The following is a 25,112-nucleotide window of genomic DNA, read 5'->3' as shown; positions in this document are numbered from 1 at the left end:
TGGTACACAGCACGTGGAAAGCTCAACGCAAGTGTTGCCAATAGCAGCTCTTGGCCCACGTGCAGTTCTGTAGTTGTGCGGATTAGCCCCTGGAGGTCTTTCCTTTCTTTTTTTTTTTTTTTTTTTTTGAGATGGAGTCTCGCTCTGTCGCCCAGGCTGGAGTGCAGTGGCGCAATCTCGGCTCACTGCAAGCTCCTCCTGGGTTCACGCCATTCTCCTGCCTCAGCCTCTCCGAGTAGCTGGGACTACAGGCGCCCGCCACCACGTCCGGCTAATTTTTTGTATTTTTAGTAGAGATGGGGTTTCACCGTGGTCTCCATCTCCTGACCTCGCGATCCGCCCACCTTGGCCTCCCAAAGTGCTGGGATTAGAAGTGTGAGCCACGGCTCCCGGCCAAGGTCTTTCCTTTCAAAGGCTAGCGGAGACCCAAGCTGGAGGACTTGGGGTTTTGCTTGGGACGTGCTGGGTGTTGGTGATTGTGAAAAGTGGAGCTGTGGTGGGGTGGGAGTAGGGGACAGAGAGGAGGGTCCCGTCAGCAGGTGAGGGTGTGAGGACAGGGGTGGGGGGAGGTGTCCAGGAGCCCTGCACTGGGCCCTGGCCAAGCCTAGCCAGTGGAGAAGGGACAGTGTTCACCCCTTCCCCCATGTCTTGCACGGTCCCCTCTTGGCCTTGGGCTGAGTTGAACACACAGGCAGCACAGGGAAGTACGTGGGGTGGACTGGCCTCTGGCACTGTCTGACCCCTAACACCAGTGGTGAACTTGTTTCCATGGAAACATGGCACTGTGTCCAGACAACTGAATTCTGCCTCACCTTGTTCATAAACTAGGGATTGTCTGATACTGGTTTGTGTGTTTAGGCTTCTAGAGCTTATTAGAATAGACAACGCACATTATTATTTTGTAAAGGGTGACATTGACTAAAATAGAATGATGTCTTCATGGGTGAACAAGGGTGTTGACTGAATGTGGAGAAGTCAGTGAAATCTCCACACTGACAAATGCACTCTGGAGATGGGGCTGAGGCTAGGTGTGCACCTCCCCTGCCAGCCATCAGCAACCTGCCCATGTCTGTCGCATTATGACTTGTTGATCTTAAATTTCTGCAAATGTTTCTTGTTACAGAGTATGGTGTTTGTGAAAACTTGCGGAAGCTGGAGATCACAGGCGTGTCTTGTCGGGACGTCTATGCGAAGCGTGAGTGAATCTATTTGTTATCATCCATGATTAACTTTGTACCAGAAGCAGACAGTGCATATCAATGACAAATAATAAAAGTGATTTAGTACACACTTTTGTTTTCTCAGACACCATTTTACAGTCACATTTTGAATAGGGCACTGGTAGTAACAGCACTAAAATTAGGGAGGGGACACTCGGTTCTCCCATTCTGGGCATCGTGGATACTAGTGTCTTTTACTAGGCATCAAGGCCCTTTAGAGCTGAGAAATGTAGGCTGCACCAGAGCGACTTGGGTGTTCCTGGAGCTGCCTGTTTCTCTGGCTTCTGGGCCTCCAGCCTTCAGGATGGTACTGCCCGTGGTAACTGGGAAATGAAGCTGTGGTGCCTTCTGTCCAAGCCCCAGGTACGGAGAGCAGCCCCCCACTAGAGTTCTCCTTCCCTTCAGCGTTCTGTGAGCAGGCTGAGCCCCCCAGCCCCGTTTCATGTTTCTCCGGTTCCCCCGCTTTCCACAGTCACCTGTGACACTCATCGAGCAGGCAGAGGCTCCTTGGCCCCAGGCTGTCTTCCCGCGGGTGTTTCTTCAGTGCCAGGGGCTTTCCCGTTTCTTGCTCACTGGACGAAGCTCTTGGTTTTCTGGATGGTCAGAGGGTTTCTATGAGTGTATCATACCACAAGTTTTCATCTTCTGACTGTTCTTTGAGCTTCTTTTCTTTTTTCTTTTTCATTTCTGCAAGGCAGTTGCTCTTTGAGTTTCTTAGGCCATTTGGGCCATATTATCTCAAAGTGACATGAAGACATATTTCTCTCTAAGAGTTGTCAGCACCAAAAGTCATGTCCTGGTAGGGACACGGGTGTTTGGCCTGTCCGGGTGTTAGAGTTTCCTGTAACAACCAGAAGAGTGTACACATGGATGCTCCTTCCAGCCGTGGGGGTCGGAGGTGTTTCCTGGGCACTGAGTCCTGCTCTCCTGTGGGAGAGGCCATCTGGGCACAGGTGGGCAGGAGGCAGTGTGGCTGAGGGCAGGCCAGGGGGTGGGCACAGAAGAGGGGATAGGAGGACAGGGCATGGGGAGATTTCTTTTCACTGCTGATTCTTGACCCATTGAAAGTGTTTGCAGAATGTGGTGAATTCACACGATCTGTTTCCTACAGTGTTTATTCCCCGCAGTGTTAGTCTGCACTGGCCAAAGCAAATGTCAGTGTTCATTTTCACAGCGCAGCAACTGTGTTTCTGTGAATTTGCTTTAAGGCTTATCCAGGAGAAAATTACTTAGCTTTGGGAACAGGTGGTGGAAGAAAATCAGCCTTAGCTCCAGAAACGGGTGGTGTAGTCGGCCAGCCTTGGTTGACCTGTGACGAGGCTGGCCTGAGTTAGTAGGCTGGGAAACGCCAGGCGGGTGCTGGGCAAAGTGAGTGTGTTAGTCAGGATAAGGGTTCTCTAGACGGTCATCTCAGATGCTCACCGGCCAGGACACCTGCCCTGCCACCTCCTGAGCCCCAGTGAGCTGTGGCCTGGGGCCTGCCGGGCGTGTGCTGGCCCCAGGAGGAGTGTGATCGAATATGGAAAGGATTTCCAAGCTTGCTGCCACCATGAGTTTCTGGTGGCACCACTGATGGAAGGAAAACGTGTCACAGTGTTCTCTCCATCAGGCTTCTCAGAGCCACCTCCCTGTGTCCTGGGTGGCTGCGTAAACACGAGGGGATCGTATCACACTGGTGAGGGGCGGGCACTGGGTCGTATTCACGCTGTTTGCACAGTCCTGTAAAGGGAGCCATCCTTAGCCCTTTCCCTGCTGTGTCTGTTCAGGTATAAACCCTCGCGTGAAGTCGGGACGTTTTGTGAAAATTCTCCCTGATTATGAGCACATGGCGTACAGAGACGTTTACACCTGCCGTATGTACCTCCTGCGAGCTTTGGCTTTTGTGGCAGCCAGCACGGCCAAGAACTGCATGGGGAGGGCCCTCTAATTCACACATGGGACAGCTTTGGTCCTGGAGCAAGCGAACCTCGTGGCTTTTTGTCATTCTTTCACGTTCACTTGCCGCAGCGTGGCTCTGGTTCAGCTGTGACAGAGATCACACCTGTGTGTTGGACCCAGGCCGCATTTGGGTCACCTTTCTACAGTGGTTTCTGGGTAGTATCAGTTGAGATCACTTTAATGCACATTTTCACATGTATCGTTTATTGAGGAGCTACTGCAAAAATTCATGCAAAGGCAGGAACGAACAGTAGAAGCTTTAAAACTTTTATTCTCAAGTGAAATATGAATAGTTGACTTCTGACGTTTATTAGTTAATCACATTTTAATAGCCTATGTGAATTAAAAATCACGTATGCATAGACCCTCAATAGGCAAAGGCAGGTAGCAACAGTTGACTCTTTTTTTTTTTTGAGATGGAGTCTCACTCTGTCACCCAAGCTGGAGTGCAGTGTCACAGTCTCATCTCGCTGCAACCTCTGCCTCCTGGGTTCAAGTAATACTACCACCTCAGCCTCCCAGGCAGTTAGGATTACAGGCGTACACCACCATGCCCAGCAAATTTTTTTGTATTTTTAGTAGAGATGGGGTTTCATCATGTTGGCCAGGCTGGTCTCAAGTGACTCTTTAGAACTTAATTCTTCTTTTTGGCCAGGCGTGGTGGCTCATGCCTGTAATCCCAGCGCTTTGGGAGGTGCAGGCAGGTGGATCACCTCAGGTCAGGAGTTGGAGACCAGCTTGGCCAACATGGTGAAACTCATCTCTACAAAAAGTACAAAAATTAGCCGGGTGTGGTGGCAGGCACCTGTAATCCAGGTACCTGGAGGCTGAGGTGGGGGAATCACTTGAACCCGGGAGGTGGAGGTTGCAGTGAGCCAAGATCACACCATTGCACTCCAGCCTGGGCGACAAGAGCGAGACTGTCTCAAAAAAAAAAAAAGAACCGAATTCTTTTGATGGAGCTCTGGAAATTTTTCTAAGCCACAGTCATAGGAATTCAATGCTGTCTCCACTTTTTTTTTTGAGACAGGGTCTATCTTTTTTGCCGAGGTTGGAATGCAGTGGCACAATCACAGCTCATTGTATCCTTGAACTCCTGGGCTGAAGCGATCCTCCTGCCTCAGCCTCCCTAGTAGCTGGGACTAGAGGCGTGTGCCACCATGCCTGGTTAATTTTCCAGTTTTTGTACAGACAGGGGTCTCACTGTGTTGCCCAGGCTGGTCTTGTACTCCTGGGCTCATTCAGTCCTCCCACCTTGGCCTCTCAAAGTGTTGGGTTTGCAGGTGTAGCCATTGCACCTGGCCTGTATCCAGTTTTTATTAGCTCAGAGTGGTTGAGTGGTGATGGAGACAATGAATCTCAGCTGTCCAGAAAGAGATTCAAAACACCTACCTGCCCTAAAAGCCGTGTTGCAGTTTCTAGAGGCTCTGGGGGGCCCCTACTACTGCTTTCAGTCCACCAGATGGCCCATGAGTCAGCATGGTCTGTTGGGAGCGGACCTACATCTTAAGTTTCATAAATGCCCGATTTCTAAAAACACCTACTGAAAGCAGAAAGAGTAATTTCACCTAACGTCCTGCCAGATCTCAGCAGATCACTGCAGCTGGGGAACTGGGTCCCGCTTTACTGAGGGGACCTTCCTGCAGTTGGTGCAGAGGTGCCTGGATTTGGTTAGCACGCTTCAGGGTAGTGTCTGAACGCTTTACATGCCTGCTAACAACACTGCCTTGTTGAGGTGAACTGTCTAGCTGAGTGGAGGTCAGAGCCAAGGGACCTCTCAGGAGTCTGTGGACAGGGAACACGGGGCTGGAAGGGGCCAAGGTGGGAAAGGAGGGGTGGGCAACGTTTGAAGACACTTGTGCTGTTCTAGACTGACCAGCCCTTCCTCTGAGCAATCAGTGAGGAGAGCTGTGGGAGGGGACGGTCAACTTAGCGTTGGCAAGAACAGTCTCCCCTCGGTGCCGGCAGGAATGTGCTGGCTTTTCTTTTCTTTTCTTTTCTTTTTTTTTTTTGAGATGGAGTCTCACGCTGTCACCCAGGCTGGAGTGCAGTGGTGTGATCTAAGCTCACTGCAATCTCTGCCTCCTGGTTTCAAGCAATTCTCATGCCTCAGCGTACCAAGTAGCTGGCACTACAGGCGCCTGCGACCACGCCCGGCTAATTTTTGTATTTTTAGTAAAGACAGGGTTTCACCATGTTGGCCAGGCTGGTTTTGAACTCCTGACCTCAGGTGATTGGGCAAGGGCTTTTCAGTATAAGGGGACAAGCACTGAGAGGCTCCTCATGTCGCATGTCTGTCTCACGATTTCTCTGGAATGTGCATTGTGGACCTAGGATGGAATTCTGACCAGCCTCTGGGAAGGCTGCGCAGCTGGGGCCTAGCAAGTCTTCAGAGTTGCACTGGGGGCGGGGGACATTCCTTTTGTCCCCGAGGCAGGTGGAGGGAAGCTTCATGTAGCTTACGAGGAAGGGACCTCCTCCCCACGCTGCTGGGCTGGCCTCTCGAGCATCCAGGCTGGGTAGCCTCATGACGTGGTGCCAGTTGCTTCGACCTGGCGGCTTTATCATAGGCGGGTTTTGATTGACATACTGTTGTTCATGCTGAAGTTTGAGTGTAGTTATAAAAACACAAAGTCATTGTAGAAAACTTGAGAAATTTAGAAAATATAATGAAAAACAGCAGTTAAACATTGGTTGCATTTCTCTTTGGACAAATTTAAATGGATGACCTACTAGAATATCAGGAAGAAAAATTTCTTGTGTGTGAAAAAAGAAAGCGAATTTCAGCAGCCTCAATCTGATGCCTGTGATTTGTTCGTGTTTTCAGTATTCAGGTGCTCTTAGTGTGTCTTAACGGAGAGCATCTCAAAATTTGTTCTCTCACAGCAGCCAAACCTTTCGGAAAAGTCTGCTCTGATTGGCTTCTGAGTATTTTGGGGCCGTGTGTGGCTTGTGTTTCCATCATTCACGTGGGCCTTTAACTGGTCATGTAGCAGTCCTCTTGACCTTGCGCTGTGGGCCCCCCACATCTTATTTTATGATAGAGATGGGGGTCTCGCTTTATTGCCCAGGCTGGGCTTGAACTCCTGGCTTCAAGCAGTCCTTCTGCCTTGGCCTCCCAAAGTGTTGGGATTACAGCTGTGAGCCACTGCGCCTGGCTGAGCTGACATCTCTGAGTGTAGGACTGTCCTGGGTGGGAACAAGCCCATACAGTAGAAGGCTGGGAGCCTAATGTTGAGGAGTAGTTTTTTTTATTTTTATTTTTTTGAGATGGAGTGTCACCCAGTGTCACCCAGGCTGGAGTGCAGTGGCGCAATCTCGGCTCATTGCAACCTCTGCCTCCCGGTTCAAGTGACTCTCTTGCCTCAGCCTCCTGAGTAGCTGGGATTACAGGCATATGCCACCACGCCCAGCTACTTTTCGTATTTTTAGTAGAGACGGGATTTTGCCAGTTTGGCCAGGCCGGTCTCAAACTCCTGACCTCAGTTGATCCATCCACCTCGGCCACCCAAAGTGCTGGGATTACAGGCATGAGCCAGCGTGCCCAGCCTGTGGAGTAGTTTTGTGACCTCAGAGTCACTACTTTTGGGGTATCTTTTCTTTTTCCCTTGGGTGCATGAGGTTGCCTGGCACTCTGGATAATGAGCATTTGTAAGGCGTTGGGAGTGTTAAGGGGAAGCGTGTTGTCCTGACAGCAGATCTGATACATCTGCTTCTCTGCATGTTGGTGAAGCCAGTCAAAGTGCATTTTTGGGTTTTTTTTGAGACAGGATCTTGCTCTGTTGCCCAGGCTGGAGTACTGGCACCGTCCTGGTTCACCGCAGCCTTCATCTCCCTGGGCTCAGATGACTGACCTCAGCTCCTAGTTAGCTGGGACTACAGGTGTGTGCCACCACACGTGGCTAATTTTTCTATTTTTTTTGTAGAGACAAGGTCTCCCTATGTTACCCAGGCCAGTCTGGAACTCCTGGGCTCAAGTGATTATCCCGCCTCAGCTTCCCAAAGTGTTGGGATTACAGGCGTGAGCTACCGTGCATGGACTGTGTTCTGTACGTTTTAAAATATGTAAAACACCGATTCATTTTCCCCTTTACTCAGATATTAACAATGATATCTTCTAAAAATGTGGAGTGCCTTGCTTAGAAATATAGTAGAATTCCTTACAAATGTCCTTTCCTCTGAAGCTGGAGCTGATCGTGGAGCAGGCGCACATGAGGCAGAATCCCGTTATGGAGCTGTGGGAGCACAGCAGGGGCCGCAGAGATGTCCGCATCCTAGTCCCCAAGCCGGTGGAGTTGTCATCTAATCGGTGTGGGGGTCTCCCAGGGCTGCTGGAGCAGATGAACACAAAGGGGGTCTAAAATAACAGAAACCCACTTTCTCACAGGCTGGAGGCCAGAGGTTCAAGACAAGGTGTCCTGGGGCCCTGCTCCCTCCGAAGGCTCTTGCGGAGCCTCCTTCCCGCCTCTTCCTGCTCTGGCTGCGTCGCCACAGCCCCTGCCTCTGTCCCCACATGGCCCCCTCTGTCTCTGCGTCTCTGTCTTCTCGGAAGGACAGCAGTCAGTGGATCGGGCCCTTTCTGTGCCAGCATTCGTTTATCCTAACGTGCTCACGGCTACGTTACATCTTGATTACTTCCACAGAGGGCCACATTCTGAGGTTCCAGGGGACGTGAATTTTGGGGGAGACACTCAGCCCAGCCTCCATGGTAATGGGGACTTTGTGGGTAAAGGTGCGGGTCCTGAGGCGAGGGGGGCATCCTGGACCACCTAGGCAGGCCTTGTGTCATCGCAGGGTCTTTGTACAAGGTGGGGTCCTCGGGGGGAGTAGGAGTGAGAAGCAGGAGAGGCTGCGTGCGGCTCTGAAGGTGAAGCAGGGCCCAGGAGCTGAGCAGGGCAGCAGCCTGGGAAGCTGGACAAGGCAGGGAGTGGACCCCCGCAGCCTCCAGGAGGCAGCAGCCCTGGCCATGCCTCGGCTGACGGAAATATAGCTCATGTTAATCCATTTTCTTCCATAGAGTCCCTTGAGCAACATAGGCCAATACCTTTAGTTAGGGGCATCCACCTACAAAATCTCCATCTCCGCCAGTCTCCTGGCGTGGAGCCCACCTGTGGCACGTGGGCCGAGGTTCAGGGACTCTGAGTCAGGACGGGTGTGCGCCAGAACCCAGTCTCTCCCAGATGTGCCGGCGCCTGGGCCGGTGCTGGAAGGAGAAAGTGTAACCCCACCTTTCACGGTCCTTTCCCGTTTGGCTTCATTTTGAGTTCATTTCGGGAGCATTTATGCCAGGGCTCCCAGGGCAGACAGATGGCTACTTTCAGTGCCTGGAATTAGAGGAATGAGTTCACCTCAAAAGATTATTCTGACGTTCTCCAGGCTCTGCTGTGAGGCCAGATCTGTGCTCCCAGAGTGGGGTCCTGGACAGCGGCATCCACGTCTTCTGGGACCTTGATGGACGCAGCTTCCCTGGCCTGTTCCCACGCCTGTCGTGTCTGGACCTCCAGGCTGGACCTGAACCGGCCTCGGGGATTCGGGTGACGCTCAAGTTTGTGGACTTCTGGCCTGGATTATTTTCTTTCATTTTAGCCTTTACTCAGATATTAACAATTTTTTTTTTGGTTATGTTATTTTCTTTTTAAAAAAGGTTAAAATCTTAAAAGTCTCAGCATCTGGTAATTCACTACCTGATGTTAAAACGACATTTAATAAGAGGTAGCGATGTCCTTAATCCCATTCTCATCTTTTAAATCATCTGTTTAATGTTTGGTACTGAAAAACTGCGTAACGTTCAAAGCAGAAATAAGGTTGTTGGTTTTCCTGTGTCGTCGTTTAGCCTCCTAGATGGTCAGAGAAGCGTTTATTTCTTTATAACTGACAGATCATAATTGTATATATTATGTCTTTGTGGGGCACAGTGTGATGTGTTGGCATCTGTGTATGTTGTGGAATGATTAAATTGCACTGAGCTTTTCAGCCTGGCCACACGTCACAGTCACCTGGGAGCTTCTCAGAAACCCTGACAGGGGCCCCCCACCCCACCCCACATCCCCTTGCTGATGGACTTGGCTGCCGTGGGGCCTGGCGTTGACGTTTTCCCGTGTCCTTAGTGATTCTGATGCGCAGTCAGGGTGGAGAGCTACTGTACAAACAAAGGAAGATCATCTCTCCATGTGAAGCTGATGTGTATATATATATTTTTTGTTGTTGTTGAGACAGAGTCTCGCTCTGTCGCCCAAGCTGGAGTGCAGTGGCGTGATCTTGGCTCACTCCAGCCTCCGCCTCCCGGGTTCAAGCGATTCTTCTGTCTCTGCCTCCCAGGTAGCTGGGATTATAGGTGTATGCCACGATGCCTGGCTAATTTTTTTATTTTTAGTGGAGATGGGATTTCACCATGTTGGCCAGGCTGGTCTTAAACTCCTGACCTCAGGTGGTCCGACCACCTCAGCCTCCTAAAGTTCTGGGATTACAGGCGTGAGTGAGCCACCGCACCCAGCCCTATCTCTTGCTATTTCATATGGGAAGATAATGTGGCAGCTGCCCAAAAGTGAGCCCTCAAAGTGGCCTGGGCTTGCGGGAAGGCCTGACCATCTGCTGCCCTTGACTGACACACTCAGGAGCCTTGTGGGGCACTGAAGTGCAGAGAAATTGTTCCTAGCTCCTTTTTCCACCCCCCCCGAGCCCACTTTAGGGAGGACTGGGTCCTTTGAATTTAGAAAGATAGGCATCTAGATGACATGTTTATAATAAAAATGGTGAGGCATTAGGGTATAGAGATCACGCTCACGTTCATACGTGTCCAACTCTACTCTTGACTGTTTGAATGGGAGCTTAATTCTTACTGAAATTCATGGATTTGTCTCTTGAATGAATACATTTGCTTGTGCGATAGCCATGCTTCGTAAGGACTTTTTAAAGTGCATGTTCTCAGACACAGGCTTTGCGATTCCACGAGGAAGTCTGTGTCCCCTCTGGGTCTGCGCGCTGGCAGCCTATCTGTTTCTCTGACTCATCTCTCGGGATGGTTTTGGTGGCTGTCGCAGACTAAAGGAGCCGACATCTGGTCAGCAGAGGCTGTTGCTTCCAAAGTACAGCGAAGGTGTCGCCAATTTGACCAACATGCAGAGCTTCAAGATGCAGGGAGGATGTTGCTTTAGAACTGGCATCTCGGGAGGCTGCTGGGTTTTTATTTCAGAAATGCTGCTTTTCGGCACAACAGGGAACTCCCACTTTGGGATTGCCAGGCGTCTGAGGCAGGCTCATTGGGCAGTGTTCCTGCACTTAAAGCGGGAGCTGAGGGAGGGGAGGAGAGAGCGCCATGCTGAATAGTGTTTTTTTTTTACCCCAGTATTTCATGATGAAATTTTGAAAACAGAAAAGTTGGAAGAATTGTCCAGTGAACCCCCATTTTGTTATCACCCACCCACCCAGCAGTCCGTTCGTGCAGCCATCCGTGGACTTATTTTCTGATGCATTTCACACTTGCAGGCATCAGTAGATTTCACCCCTAAATGCTTCAGTGTGCATTTCATTGTCAAGGTCAATGTGTGTTTATGGTTGCTGATCACACACCCATCTAGGTATGACCGTAAAGTAACAGGACCGGCTTGACTGTGTCCTGTAAATGGACTCAGGATTGTTCTGAAAGGGGTGTCCGTGTGTGGGGTGGCTGGCAGCAGCCTGCACACAGCCCGGGCTCATTTAGGAACTTCCGAAACGATGGTCTGGGCTGAATCCTGGGAGCTGTTGGTGGAGTCTAGCGTCCTCCCCAAAGGCTCGAGAAGTTTCTTATTCCCTGTGCCCTAGATCCAGGTGGCAACGTACTTGCTGCCATCCTGGCTTTGTTGCCCTCCCTGCTCCATCTTCCTTCCTGTGGTCTGGGGTGGTCTTGCCACTCCAGTGCTCTGAAACCCCCATGGCCCCCACTGCCTGCAGAGCCCCGAGATCCTGCCCATTCACTCAGTCACACGTGCTCACTCAAGCAGATACAGGTGCAGGACAGCAGACGTAAACCATGTTCGCCAACATGTTGGCTGTGCGTGTGGTCTGTGAGTGATGGGATTACTGGTGAGCTTTAGGTTTCCTTTTTCCAAATTGTCTGTGTATGTGCTGCTTTTGAAATAGAGGGGATTATTTTTATTTATTTATTTTTTTTTTGAGATAGGGTCTTGCGCTGTTGCACAGGCTGGAGTGCAGTAGTACGATCATAGCTCACTACAGCCTCCGCCTCCCGGGCTCAAGTGGTCCTCCTACCTCAACCTCCTGGGTAGCTGGGACCACAGCGCATGCCACCACACCGGGCTAATGGAAATTTATTTAAAAAAAATAGCTGATCCAGTTGATTTTTTTTTTTTTTTTGAGATGGAGTCTTGCTCTGTTGCCCAGGCTGGAGTGCAGTGGCGTGGTCTCGGCTCACTGCAGCCTCCACCTCCCTGTTCAAGCGATTCTCCTGCCTCAGCCTCCCGAGTAGCTGGGATTACAGGCACCTGCCACTACGCCTGGCTAATTTTTTGTATTTTAAGTAGAGACGGGGTTTTACCATGTGGGCCAGGCCGGTCTCGAACTCCTCGTGATCCACCTGCCTTGGCATCTCATAGTACTGGGATTACAGGCGTGAGCCACCATGCCCGGCCCGGCCTCCAGCTGAAATTTTAATCTGCAAGCCCATGACATTTTGTCCTCTGCCCCACCCGTTCCACAATCCCTGACTTCCACGGTTGTGTCAGCTGCCACTGGGGCTTCCGGGGGACTATATTTTATTTTCTTCATATCTCATTCTGTTCTTGTTTTGATTGCTGTAGTCAGAATAGTTCATTTTCATAGCACTTGTCTTTTAGAATTTGGAGTATCACTGGCTGCTCTGACCTCTTCATATGGACTTTGGAATCATTTTGTTAAATTATTTTTTAAAACCTGTGGATTTGAGTTGGGATGATATTATTGATGATTAGCTGGGTGTGGATTTGAGTTGGGATGATATTATTGATAATTAGCTGGGTGTGGATCTGAGTTGGGATGACATTATTGATGATTAGCTGGGTGTGGATCTGAGTTGGGATGATATTATTGATGATTAGCTGGGTGTGGATCTGAGTTGGGATGATATTATTGATGATTAGCTGGGTGTGGATCTGAGTTGGGATGACATTATTGATGATTAGCTGGGTGTGGATCTGAGTTGGGATGACATTATTGATGATTAGCTGGGGGAGTTTTTGTCTTCACAGTGTTTTCTCCCCATGTATGAATGTTTCCCGTCTCTGTCTTTACTGAAGTCTTGTAAAGCTGTGAGTGGACTTATGTGCCTCCTGCTGCCGAGCCTGGGTCTGCTGCTCCTCCCACGAGTGAGCGATGCTTCTGCTGGATTCCTGTGTACTCTCTCATTAGCCACCTTGCTGAGCGCTCAGTTGTTCTGCGGGACCCGTGGTTTGTGGGAGCTTTCCAGGTACACAGGCGCCAGGCGTGCTCCTCCACCCTGCGCTGGTCTTGCGTGCTGCTCTGGTGGGTTTTCCGGGTGAGTGCAGGCCCCCCCTCATAGGCAGCCCTCATATGATGGCTCCCAGCACTTTGTGTCCCACCGTTAGGGGCCCTGGGACCTGTGCTTCCAGTGACCCAGATGGGTGAGGCTGTAACAGCCCGGGCCGGCCGCCTCTGTCCTTTGGTGACCGTGATGGGGAGGTGTCCACAAAGCACCCTGTATGTTGGCTCATCCTTCTGCCAGGTCTGTACTCTCTACCCGGTCACCCCTTCTTCCTGGGACCATCCCCCAGATCAGCTGCTACCCCCAAGCTCTACCATTAGGGGACCCAGACCTGTTCAGGGAAAGTCACTGGATGCCACCTTCTCCCCAGTTGTCACGCTCACTGCTTTCTCTTGATCGGTAAGGCTTCCCGAATGATGGGAACTAACAGTGGTGGTGAAGGTGAGGCAGACTTCATCAGGCATTTAGCATCCAAGGGGTGGCTCATGAATGCAGATACAGTGCAGGGGCTGGAGAGGGGCTGGACTGGGCTGACCTGGGAGGCTGAGGCTGATGGAGAGCGGGCAGGTAGGGTGGAGAGGCAGGAAGGTTGGTGGCAGCCACATGGCTGAGGGCCTAGAGCCTGGCCAGGGAGCCGTGGAGAGAGGCAGTGGGTGGGCTGGGGGTTCAGGTCTGCCTGGAGGGGAGGCAGCTGGCACAGTGGCTCATACCCCATGGGGTGAAGGCCTGGGCAGGGCCCAAGGGCAGCTTCGAGGGTGACCTGGAGCTGCTTAGGAAGTGAGATGGCCCAGCCTGACCTGGCCATTGGCTGGCAAGGAACGGGATGGAGAAGTTGCATCCTGGGCCTTCGGCGAGTGTAACATTGTCATTGTGTGGATAGCTTTAAAGATCTGATTGCTTACGACATGCCTTGTAGCGCTACCAGCGTCTCGGCATTTGGCAGGTCTAGTCCAGCTCTCTGTTTGCACGTCTTCTGTCTTATTCCTAGAAGAGAGAGTTCCCAGCCTTGCTTGATTTCCCCCACTGATGGGAGGCTCATCACTTTACGGGAGTCTCATTTTACTTGGGCCTCCTGAGGATAGTTTCGTTCTGATAGATTTTTTTTTTTTTTCGAGACGGAGTCTCACTCTGTCGCCCAGGCTGGAGTGCAGTGGCTCGATCTCGGCTCGCTGCAAGCTTGCCTTCCAGGTTCACGCCATTCTCCTGCCTCAGCCTCCCGAGTAGCTAGGACTACAGGCGCCCGCCACCACACCCTGCTAATTTTTTGTAGTTTTAGTAGAGACGGGGTTTCACCGTGTTAGCCAGGATGGTCTGGATCTCCTGACCTTATAATCCGCCCAAAGTGCTGGGATTACCGGCGTGAGCCACTGCGCCGGCCTCGTTCTGATAGATCTTTAGGGGCTTGGTGTGCATGTGTTTGGAGGGCTCTCTTGCAAGCCTTTTGTGAGTCCTCATGCTTCCTTCCTCCATCTCGGGGTTCCTGGGCTCCCTGCGGCACGCTGGGTCTAACACAGAGACTTGCTCTTTCTCTCCTCCTGTAGTGCTTCACCGATATAGACACATTTTGGGATTGTGGCAGCCAGATATCGGGCCATACGGAGGACTGCTGAACGTGGTGGTAAGTCCCGGAGGCTCGTGACGGGGTCTGTGCACGGGCAGGAGTGGTGCCTTACGTGGAGGAATTTGAGGGCCTCTTCTACCTGGGTACAAGCTGGCCCAGATGTGCGTTTGAGGTAATTACCAAAAAACTCTTGCTCTGTCACTTTTCAGGAGCCAATTTTATTTTCCAAATGAGCAAAGATTTGCTTAGAGCAACACTTTGGCCTTGTGGCCCGTCTGTGGACTCTCTGGTCTGAGGGGGTGGCTTGTGAGGGCCTTTGCTTCCTGGACGCCGAGGCCCATCGCGCACACGTTGGCGGGGTCTGGAGCCCGCCCTCAGCCAGGTCCTTCTGTTCCTCGTCTTTGCCCCCCATGCTCCAGCCATGGTGCACTCTGACGTCTGTTTCCTTGGGTTCTGCTGTGGACCCCCTCTGACCACCCTGCCTCCCGCCCCCTGTGCCCTCCTGCTGGAGCTTCTTGAACGGAAAGCCCTGCCCTGACTTTGTTGAGCTCTGGGCTGGTGGCAGAGTCGCCTCCGTTTCCCTTCGCCCCGCAGCCTGCTTGCCGTTGGGGTCTGAGGACCCATGAGGACATTTCTTTCCTGTTTGTCAGGTCTGCCGTGGCAGTGCCTGTCTAGTCTTGGGTACTGGATCATGGCTGGAGATGGAAGTCTGGCTTTCTTTTTTATTAAATTCCCGTTTTTCGGTGAAGTTTTCCTTCTCTTTGTTAATCTTTTTGGGTACAGTAGCGAAAGTTTCTTTGAAGTCTAGCCCCCGCCTTTTCTCCTGATCTCCAGGCGTGTCGGATGCCCCCACCCCTCACCGTGCGCCTGGGAACTTGTCTGGGTGCCGTGGCCTGGTCTCCTCAAGAGGCCCTGGCCCCAGCCTGCAGGCAGAGCTGAGTCAGGGCACCTGCTCTGCGCAGGTCCGTGGTGTGTGTGCATCTCAGGCTTGGGGAAGCGTCTCGTTCTCATTCCGGGTCGCTCTCCTTCCCAGGACACAGCCCTCTGTAGGGCCCAGCCGGAGGCCCTCCGTGCACTCCTTCCCCAGGCCCTGATTCCTCCTTTTTTCTTCCTGGCTTTGTGAGTCACGCTTCGCTTGGCCCCTTTGCGTCTCAGCAGCCACTCTGCTTCCCTCCTCCACCTCCCACCCCTCAGGATTCCGCAGGTGCCTCTTGCAGCTGCCTGTGTGCAGCGTAGGGCTGTGTTCTCTGGTTGCTATCTTTGGCGTTTGGCCCCGGTAGTCCTGGCTCCTGTGTAGCCCTGATCTCCGTGTGCGCCTCTCCAGCCTGCGGGTGCCAGACATGGGTCTTCCTCCACAGCCAGTGGTCAGTGGCCTCAGAAAGCGGGGAGAAGGCCCTGCTCCTTGCCCCTCAGCCTGTCCCTTCTCTTCAGGGCCTTGGGTCCTCGTCTCTGGGCTACCTTCATTGCTCTCTGATGTGTTCAGTCTTTTTTTCTTTTTCTTGTTTTCTTCCTCCTGGAATTAGGAGAGAGTGTTCAGTCTTCGCGGCTGGTCTTGGCAGGAGGGCAGGTTTGATATGAGCTCTGGGGCCAGGACCAGGAGCAGATGTCTGCTTGTAGTTCTAGTTTGTTTGTTTCTCGGTTACCTGCCAATTTATGTTGAAAAGTAGCTGCTCATTCAACACAGTGAAGTTGTCGGACTTTTCTTGGAATTTGCAGGTGTTCCTGCGGAGTGAGGAGGTGGTGCTCTGCGGGGCCTGCATGGTGGGTGCCGGTGTCTGCATGGCTTCCAGTCTGCCCTCCCACGCTCTTCCCCTCCCTCCCTCCCACCCTGCCTCCCACCCCTGCACCCTCCTGCTGGAGCCTCTTGAATGGAAAGCCCCGCCCTGACTTTGTTGAGCTGTGGGCAGGCGGCTGGACCCTGAGGTGTCGCTGTTGCCATCGTTCTTGCTGTGTTGAGAATCCGGTGCTGGTGTTCGGATTGTGCTCCGCTCCCTTTTGTGGGACTAGGGGCTGAGCCCAGTGAGGGCGGGTTTGTCTGTCTCCCCATGGCTTCTGGGCAGGTTCTTCCAGGCCTGGCATGCATGGCCCCTGGGCAGATGGCCCCTCTGTAGCTCTGGGCTTTGTTCCTCAGGTGGGGTTTGGGGCAGGGGTGGGGTTTGGGGCAGGGATGGGCTCTGCCCCCAGGTGGGATTTGGGGCAGGGATGGGCTCTGCCCCCAGGTGGGGTTTGGGGCAGGGATGGGCTCTGCCCCCAGGTGGGGTTTGGGGCAGGGATGGGCTCTGCCCCCAGGTGGGGTTTGGGGCAGGGATGGGCTCTGCCCCCAGGTGGGGTTTGGGGAAGGGATGGGCTCTGCCCGCAGGTGGGGTTTTCATCTGCTGGGAGTGGCTGTGGAGAAACCCGCTTTGCCTTTGTTGTGTGGGGCGTCGTGTGGTCCAGCCTCGCTTTTAGGATGTTTCCTCCTAGAGACCAGCCTGGCAGCTCACAGGGTGGGCAGATTGCTTTCCTTTCTTTTAGTGGAGGAAGGGTGGTAATTGTTTTACTTACTGGCAGTGAGTAATAGAGTAAAAAAAAAAAAAAACCCAAAAAACGAAAAGCAGTGGATAATTGGGGAAAGCGGAGTCCGTGAGAGAACAGCACTAGCTCACTCTTGACCCAGGCTCATTAGCTCTAGAAATGATGGAATTCTCTCCTTGGTTGCTGGAGCTGGAAGTCTCGTGGGTCCCAACTCTCCCAGAAGGGGGCAACGCTAGGCTGTCCTTCCTTATAAGCATGTGGCCGCTGTACCCACAGCATGCTGGGGCCCACCCGCCTCTGCGTTTGCACAGTCAGTGCCCAGACACGCGAGGATGCACGGGCAGTGCACTCCTCGGCTCTTCCCGCTCCTGAGCTCCCCTCTCAGGGTCTTACCGTCTCTCTCCTTCCCTGCACTTCGGTTTTGAAGCAAATCCCAGGCCCGTGGCATTTCAGCTGTCTGTCCCTCTGGGCAGCACCCTAAGAAAGGGGGTGTTTCCTGCATCTCCGTATCACTGCCGCACCTGACAAAAGTGGCAAATGCTCATTCTGTTGCCTGTTGCCCAGGCCATGGGACGCTTCTCTGATCATCTCAAATCCGCCTTTGAATGGCAGTTTGTTCAGCTCAGGATGCGAACGAGGCCCTCGCACTGCCGTTGTTCACGCTTTCCTGTTGGGAGATGCACCCCCATTCCCTCTGTCCGGTTGGCACCTCACCCTGTCTCACTTTCTGGATTATTCTGCCTCCTCCTGGTGTCCACCTGCGTCTTAGAGCTGGAAGATAGTACTGGGATTCGAGGCACCTCGAGGGTGGGCGTGCAGGTCCCATGTGCTGGCCTGGCAGGAGCTTTTCTGTGTGATTGCAGTGCGGGGAGCCGTGCAGGGCCGCCCTCACTCTGGCCCGGTAGCCACTCGTGGACCTTTGCCCATCTCCTCCTGTAGGTGGACGGCTTGTTCATCATCGGGTGGATGTACCTGCCTCCCCATGACCCCCACGTCGATGACCCCATGAGATTCAAGCCTCTGTTCAGGATCCACCTGATGGAGAGGAAGGCTGCCACAGTGGAGTGCATGTACGGCCACAAGGGGCCCCACCATGGCCACATCCAGGTGTGTGCAGCGGCGGGGCTGGGTCCTCACTGTCCCAGTGCTGTCCTGTGTGGGCTCCAGCCAGGCCTGCCGTGCTCTTCTCAGCTGCAGACCTGGGCTGTAGCAAATCGGCGGGTGGGAGGGAGGCTCCGCCCTGCCCTGCTGTGGATTGTTCACGCCTCCATGGCGCGGTGGACTCCGCAGGGGTCACTTGCCGGACCCCTCTTGATTCTGCCCTCAGTTGGGGCCGATGGTTCTTTGCAACTTCGGTTCCTCTGTTTCTTTTTCTCCTGTTTGCAAGAATGTCAGTGTGGAATCAAGTGCGCTCTCTGTTCTGGGATCGGGTCTGGCAGTGGCCCCCATGGTGAGCACAGTGTGTCATCTGCCACACCCTGCTTGTGAGATGCAGCCCTTTTGCTGCTCTGTGTCACGCTGGGAAATGCAAATGCCCCTCTCTGAGATGTGCCACTGCCTCCTGCTCTTGGGGGAGTGTTGCTCAGGGAGACTCAGCTCCCTCCGCTGGCACCACATTGGTCGCATCTTGGGTGCCCGCAGCGGGGTTTGGTGGGTGTGGTGAGGGAGGGGTCGTGGCCATCTGCCTGGCGTGGGGGATGGTGTGACAGACTCTGTTCCTCACTCTCCTCTTTCCTTGCATTGCAAACACTGAAGATTGTGAAGAAGGATGAGTTCTCCACCAAGTGCAACCAGACGGACCACCACAGGATGTCCGGCGGGAGGCAGGAGGTGAGCCCACCAGCCGGCCCTGTGTTCACATGGTGCGGACCTTTCCTTTCCTCACAGGGAAAGTACAGACCCATGCGGGAGAGAAGTAGCAGCATGCGACCTGCATGGTGGCCGTTTCACATGGTTCAGCCAGTATTGTCAGTGCAGACTGTGCATCCAGCACACTCGAGGAACACCATCGTGCTGGCGGGCAGGTTGCCGGTCCCCTCCCCCTGCAGAACGAACGAACCACACAGGCCGTTTCTTTAGTTGGCTCTACTTTGCCCGTCTGGTGGGCACATGCACTTGCTGCGGGGTTGCTGGGAGGCTGCTTCTAGGATGTGAGCTGCAGGGAGACCTGAGGGCTGCACCCAGAGTTCCTGTGTTTCGCACCCTTGGGCAGATCGTGTGGAGGCTTCCGGATTGTGCCAGTGCAGTGGGGAAGCCTGTGTGTGATTGTTTGCCTGAGTATTTTAATATTGCCCTTGAGTGTTAGCTTTCAAGGATCTAAGTCTTACTGCCCTCTCAAAATACTCTTAAGAAGGAAGGTGCGGTGGCTCACACCTGTATTCCCAGCTCTTTGGGAGGCTGAGGCAAGAGGATCACTTAAAGTCAGGAGTTCAAAACCAGCCTAGGCAACATAGTGAGACCCTGTCTCTATAAAAACCAAAAATATTAGCCGGGTATGGTGGCATGCCAACTACTCAGGAGGCTGAGGTGGGAGGATTATCTGAGCCCAGGAGATGGAGGCTGCAGTGAGCTATGATCGCACCACTGCACTCCTGTGTGGGTGGCAGAGTGAGACCCTGTCTCAAAAGAAAAAACAAAAAATTAGCCAGGCATGCTACCATGTTACGGGGTTATGCCATGTTGCCCAGGCTGGTCACAAACTCCTGGGCTCAAGCCATCTTCCCACCTTGGCCTCCCAAAGTGCTGGGATTGCAGGTGTGAGCCACCACACCCGGCTAGGGTGTGCGTTTCTTAGCTAGTTTGAGTTCTGGTGGTTTCCCCATCAGCCAGAGGACTGCAGAGAAGGTTTAGATGAACCAAATATCCTGTTTCTGGGAATCCTTTGCGGGTAAGTGACGTTCTTGTTTTTTCGAATAGATGGCATGTGAAGATGATCAATAACGGAAATGTTTTAATTACGCTGTCATTTTAGATTTGATTTTATATACAGAAACACAACGTATGTGTGATTGCTGTGGTTCACGTTTTTTTTTTTTTTTTTTTTTTTTTTTTTTTTTTTTTTTTTTTGAGACGGAGTCTCACTCTGTCGCCCAGGCTGGAGTGCAGTGGCACAATCTTGGCTCACTGCAACTTCCATCTTCCCAGTTCAAGCAGTTCTACTGCCTCAGCCTCCCGAGGCGCTGGGCTTACAGGCACCTGCCACCATGCCCGGCTAATTTTTGTATTTTTAGTAGAGATGGGGTTTCACCATGTTGGCCAGGCTGGTCTCGAACTTCTGACCTCAGGCGATCCGCCCACCTCGACCTCCCAAAGTGCTGGGATTCCAGGTGTGAGCCACCGCTCCTGGCCTTATGATTCACATTTAAGTGAAAAATGTCAACAGATTTTTCAAGAATAGAAACTCCTCAGCTGTTGAGCCCTTAAAAAAGAAAACCATATTATATTTCTGGTACTGTATACTTTGAGATTAGGAAAAATTTCTGTAAGCCAACTTCTGTGTGTGGGCTCACTGATTTTGAACTGGAGTAGTATTTTTCCTGATTGTAAATATAACAACATATGCTCCTTGTGGAAATGAGAGAAACCCCCAGGAGTGAAGGTGAGAGGGAAGGTCTTGCTGGAATCTTGATGGGGGGAATTTATGTTTCCCTTATTCCGAGTGAGGCCAGCCTAGTGTCTTGGGGTCAGGAGCTCTCTGTGGTTTCACGAACTGTCTGGTCATAGCCTGTGCCTCTCTTTTTGCTTGATGTTGGCTGGTTTCAAGTGGGTTTGTAGGAGCTTGTTAACTACGTGGAAATCGAAGCCCTTCCAGATAGGAGTTGCCAGGTTTTTTTCTTATTCCTTTTTTTGTCTTTGGATTTCTCTTATGGTGTGTTTTCATCCACGGAATTTTTTATTTTTAATGTTAATTTTTAAAAGATGGGGTGTCTCGGCCGGGCGCGGTGGCTCACGCTTGTAATCCCAGCACTTTGGGAGGCCGAGGCGGGCGGATCACGAGGTCAGGAGATCGAGACCATGGTGAAACCCCGTCTCTACTAAAACTACAAAAAAATTAGCCGGGCGTGTTGGCGGGCTCCTGTAGTCCCACCTACTCGGAGAGGCTGAGGCAGCAGAATGGCGTGAACCCGGGAGGCAGAGCTTGCAGTGAGCCGAGATTGCGCCACTGCACTCCAGCCTGGGCGACAGAGCGAGACTCCGTCTCAAAAAAAAAAAAAAAAAAAAAAAGATGGGGTGTCTCACTTTGTTGCCCAGGCAGGTCACAAACTCCTGGGCTCAAGTCATCTTACTGCCGTGGCCTCCCAAAGTGCTGGGGCTACAGGCATGAGCCACCATGCCCAGCTGTATTTTTAATTTTTACATAAGCAGATATATCCATCTTTCTTTAAAAGACTCTCAGTTTAGTGCCATCCTGAGATCTCTCCCTGGCCCATATATGTTTACAAATGAGCTCATGCTTTTATTTTTCTCTCATGCCTGTGTTTGGTTCTGTTGGATTTATTCTGATGTGAAATGTAAAGCTTAGCCCCAGCCTTGGTTCTGTGAAGACCTGCTCTGTCTTCCCCACACTGGATGTGGAATAACCACACTGTCTCCATCAATTTGTAGCACTGCTTTTGTCCTAGGTTACCCTGTATACTTGGTTCATTTCTGGACTTGATATTCTGATCCATATGTCTGTCTACATGTCAGTACCAAACTATTCTCATTCTTATAGTTTTTGTTTGTTTGTTTGTTTGTTTGTTTTTGAGATGTAGTCTCGCCCCGTCCCCCATGCTGGAGTGCAGTGGTATGATCTTGGCTCACTACAGCCTCTGCCTCCTGGGTTCAAGTGATTCTCCTGCCTCAGCCTCCCTCCCAAGTAGCTGGTATTACAGGCGCCCGCTACCATGCCTGGCTAATTTTTATATTTTTAGCAGAGACAGGGTTTCCCCATGTTGGCCAGGTTGGTCTCGAACTCCTGACCTCAGGTGATCCGCCCACCTCGGCCTCCCAAAGTGGTGGGATTACAGGCGCGAGCCACTGCGCCCGGCCGAATTCTTGTAGTTTTATCTCTGTATTTTATTTTATTTATGGCTTAGAGACAGGGTCTCACTGTGTTGCCCAGCCTGGGCTCAAGTGATCCTCCTACCTCAGCCTCCCAAAGTGTTGGGATTACAGCCATGAGCCACTGCACTGGCCTATCACTGTATTTTAGTTGCCTGTATTCCTCTTCTATTTTGGAATGTTCCTGGCTCATCTTGTTTATTTGCTGTGTGAACTGTAGAAGCAGCTATTTCAGGGAAACATCCCCTTGCTGTCTCTTCTTGCAATTGGAATCGCAGCACGCTTACGGTCAGTGTATGGGGTGCTGCCATTTGTGTGATGTCCACACCCCCATCCAACGTACTCCCTTGGCTCGTCCCCCTTCTGAGCTCCCCTCGGCTCGTCCCCCTTCTGAGCTCCCCCTCCTGGAGTTGACAGGGTGAGGGTGCCACTGTCCCAGGTAGGGCAGAGGCTGGGGCTGGTGACGGTGCTGCACTGCCCATCCTAGAGTGAGAGCGGCCTCTCCTCTCCTGCAGGGGCTGCACTGGCTGCGCCCTCCTGTGGTACTTGTCACCTGTTCCCACAGTCACTTTGTTCATCTTGAGGCCTGCAGTGTCCTCGCTGCTTTTCTCTCAGGACATGTAGGGGTTCAGAGGGTGGGGCTGTCTGTGGATTCATGCATCAGCTGGGAGCTCCTCTCCACTAAAGGCCAGAGAGCAGGTAGGTCACCAGGAGAGCTGTGTTCCAGGAAGAGGATGTCCCAGGAGGTCTGGACATGGTGACACATCCTGATAATTTTCACAACTGAGGTAAAAGATCAGGCACAGGAATTCCGTACTGCCCTGAGCTCTGCTGGCTGAGAACTTCTGGATCAGCACTGTATTAGTCCATTTTCATGCTGCTGATAAAGACATACCCAAGACTGGGTAATTTATAAGGGAAAGAGGTTGAATGGACTCACAGTTCCGTGTGGCTGGGGAGGCCTCACAATCATGGCAGAAGGTAAAAGGCACATCTTACATGGCGGCAGGCAAAAAAAGAACTTGTGCAGGGCTCCCTCGGGGGGGGGGGGGGCGGGGGGGGGGGGGGCAGGGGGGAACTCCTCTTATATACAAACCCGTCGCCTGTAAACCGTCGCGTCTCGTGAGACTTATTCACTATCATGAGAGCAGCATGGAAAAGACCCCACCCCCATGATTCAGTTACCTCACTAGGTCCCTCCCATGACGTGTGGGAATTGGAAGAGCTACAGTTCAAGATGAGATTTGGGTGGGGACACAGCCAAACCATTTTAAGCACGTTCCAAGGGAGTGGAGTCCTGTCTGCCCAGAAAGGTTGGAGGGGCCAGGCTGTGGACAGGGGAGGCTGCGAGGGCAATGCAGTCTCTTTGGCATCCCTGCATCTCTGTGTGGGTCACCCCCGCCCCGGGAGGTCATTCCTTGTACCCAAGCTGCCTCACTGGGATGATCTGATGATGTTCCCAGGCTTGTGGGTTCCCTCAGCCATGGGTCCTTGTGAGAAATGGGATGCTCGGGCCCACCCAGACCTGGCCTTTTCTGTATGGGTGTTGGGCCAGGATTAGCCACCATGTCCCTTCCCACCCTTATGTGTTTCAGGCCCCTCCCCTCAGACTGAGGCTTTTGGAAATCTCAGGCCTGCAAAAGGAGCAGAGAAGGGAGGATGGGCCATGCTTCTGTCTCAAGCAGCCAGCAGGCATCCTTGTCACCCTCAACCCCCTCTGCCAGGGCTGCCATGAGGGTCACGAGTACAGTGTGTTTAGTGCGCAGTCCCTGGGTAAACGTGAAATTGATCGTTGTCGTGCATGTCCTGGGCTTCCTGTTTTTTTTTTTTTTCTTGTGGCTTGTATGGGTTGCTCTGATAGGTAATTTCATAATAAACGAACTTGGGACGGCCTTCTTTTGGGTAACAGGGTCTGGTTGGTAGTCCCGTTGCTTGGACCTCTTTTTGTAAAGTGAGGTCCTGGCTACACATGCTCATCTTCCTGATGGTGTCGAGTTGAAGTGTCAGTACTCACGGTGGTAAGATTGAAATCTTTGTTCATTACATTCTGTTACTTTTGTTTCTGTTATTTAAAGAGCCTTTCCTCAAGTTCAGCCACTCAGGTTTTAATTCATTTGATGAGGCCCAATTTGTGAAACTTTTTGTTTTCTTTTATGGTTATTTTCTGAATCCTAAAAAAGTCCTGAAAATTGGGTCCTAAAAAACTCAGTTTGCAAAGATAGGCTCCATTTTTTTTTTTTTTTTTTTTTGAGACGGAGTCTCGCTTTTTCACCCAGGCTGGAGTGCAGTGGCGCAGTCTCGGCTCACTGCAAGCTCCGCTTCCCGGGTTCACGCCATTCTCCTGCCTCAGCCTCTCCGAGTAGCTGGGACTGCAGGCGCCCGCCACCACGCCCGGCTAATTTTTTTGTATTTTTAGCAGAGACAGGGTTTCACCGTGGTCTCGATCTCCTGACCTCGTGATCCGCCCACCTCGGCCTCCCAAAGTGCTGGGATTACAAGGGTGGATAGGCTCCATTTTTTTTTTTTTTTTTTTTTTTTAAATAGAAGTTGGTTAGCATCACATCAGGTTCTGCATTTGTGTGGAGGCCTGTGCCCCATCTTGAATGATAATTGTGTGTGGTATAAGGCCGTGTCGTGGTTCCTTCTTCTCCATATGAAAACCCAACTGACGAGCACCTTGCTGAAAACCTTCCTTTCCTGAGGGGCATGCGTGGGCATCTCCACTGCAATCAGGCAGCTGGGTCTGCATGGGGGTTTCTGGGCTCCTGGCTCTGTTGGTGCCCGTGTGAGGCATGAGGCTTGCACGCCATCTCATGACGGGAGCTTATACTGGGCAAGTCCTGAGAGCGGCCTGGTCCTTCCGCTTTGCTCTTCGTTTTCCTGATTGCCTGTCTGTCCTGGTTCTTTGCTTTTCCGTAGGAATTTCAGACTTGGCGAGTCCAGTCTGTGTAGTGCCTGGTGGGCTTGTGGTTGGCATGAGGTCGGATCTGTAGATAAATCTGGAGAGAACTGCTCTTGGAACAAGGCCAAGATGGGTCCCAGACCCCACACATGGCGTCTCTATGTACCCAGGCATTTTTACTTCCTTTCAGCAGTGTTTTGTGGTTTTCAGAATAGATCTTAAACGTATTTTGTAACATTTATTCCCAAGTCTTATGTTTTTTGAGGATTTTGTACTTGGAGTTTTTTTAAATTTCATTTTTATATTTTGTGCTGCTAGGACATAAAAATCCAGGTGGCTTCTGTGTTGACCGTGTGATCCTGCCAGGTGCTCAATGCCACCCCTGCAGTGATTTCTGTTTCTTGTCGGAGTTTGGAGCAGTGATGTATGAAAGCGATTGACCATCGTGTTTCCTCT

The 25,112-nt window shown here is 52.0% G+C and overlaps 1 protein-coding gene across 3 annotated transcripts in view; it reads left to right on the top strand.

Moving 5' to 3' along the window:
- Window positions 1-25,112, top strand: part of FBXO31 (F-box protein 31) — a 55,398-nt gene that overhangs the window by 22,690 nt on the left and 7,596 nt on the right. The window contains exons 2-6 of one of the 3 annotated variants that reach the window (XM_030819756.1): window positions 1,124-1,195; window positions 2,987-3,073; window positions 14,178-14,254; window positions 17,651-17,818; window positions 18,467-18,541. In XM_030819756.1, coding sequence (XP_030675616.1) covers window positions 1,124-1,195; window positions 2,987-3,073; window positions 14,178-14,254; window positions 17,651-17,818; window positions 18,467-18,541 — 479 coding nt within the window. The remainder of the gene's footprint in view (window positions 1-1,123; window positions 1,196-2,986; window positions 3,074-14,177; window positions 14,255-17,650; window positions 17,819-18,466; window positions 18,542-25,112) is intronic. The other 2 variants (XM_030819765.1, XM_030819777.1) reach the window with 2 other exon arrangements.

The sequence above is a fragment of the Nomascus leucogenys genome, chromosome 2 (genome assembly GCF_006542625.1).
Source record: "Nomascus leucogenys isolate Asia chromosome 2, Asia_NLE_v1, whole genome shotgun sequence".
NCBI classification, from domain to species: domain Eukaryota; kingdom Metazoa; phylum Chordata; class Mammalia; order Primates; family Hylobatidae; genus Nomascus; species Nomascus leucogenys.
This window is presented reverse-complemented; position numbering and strand designations above follow the sequence as displayed.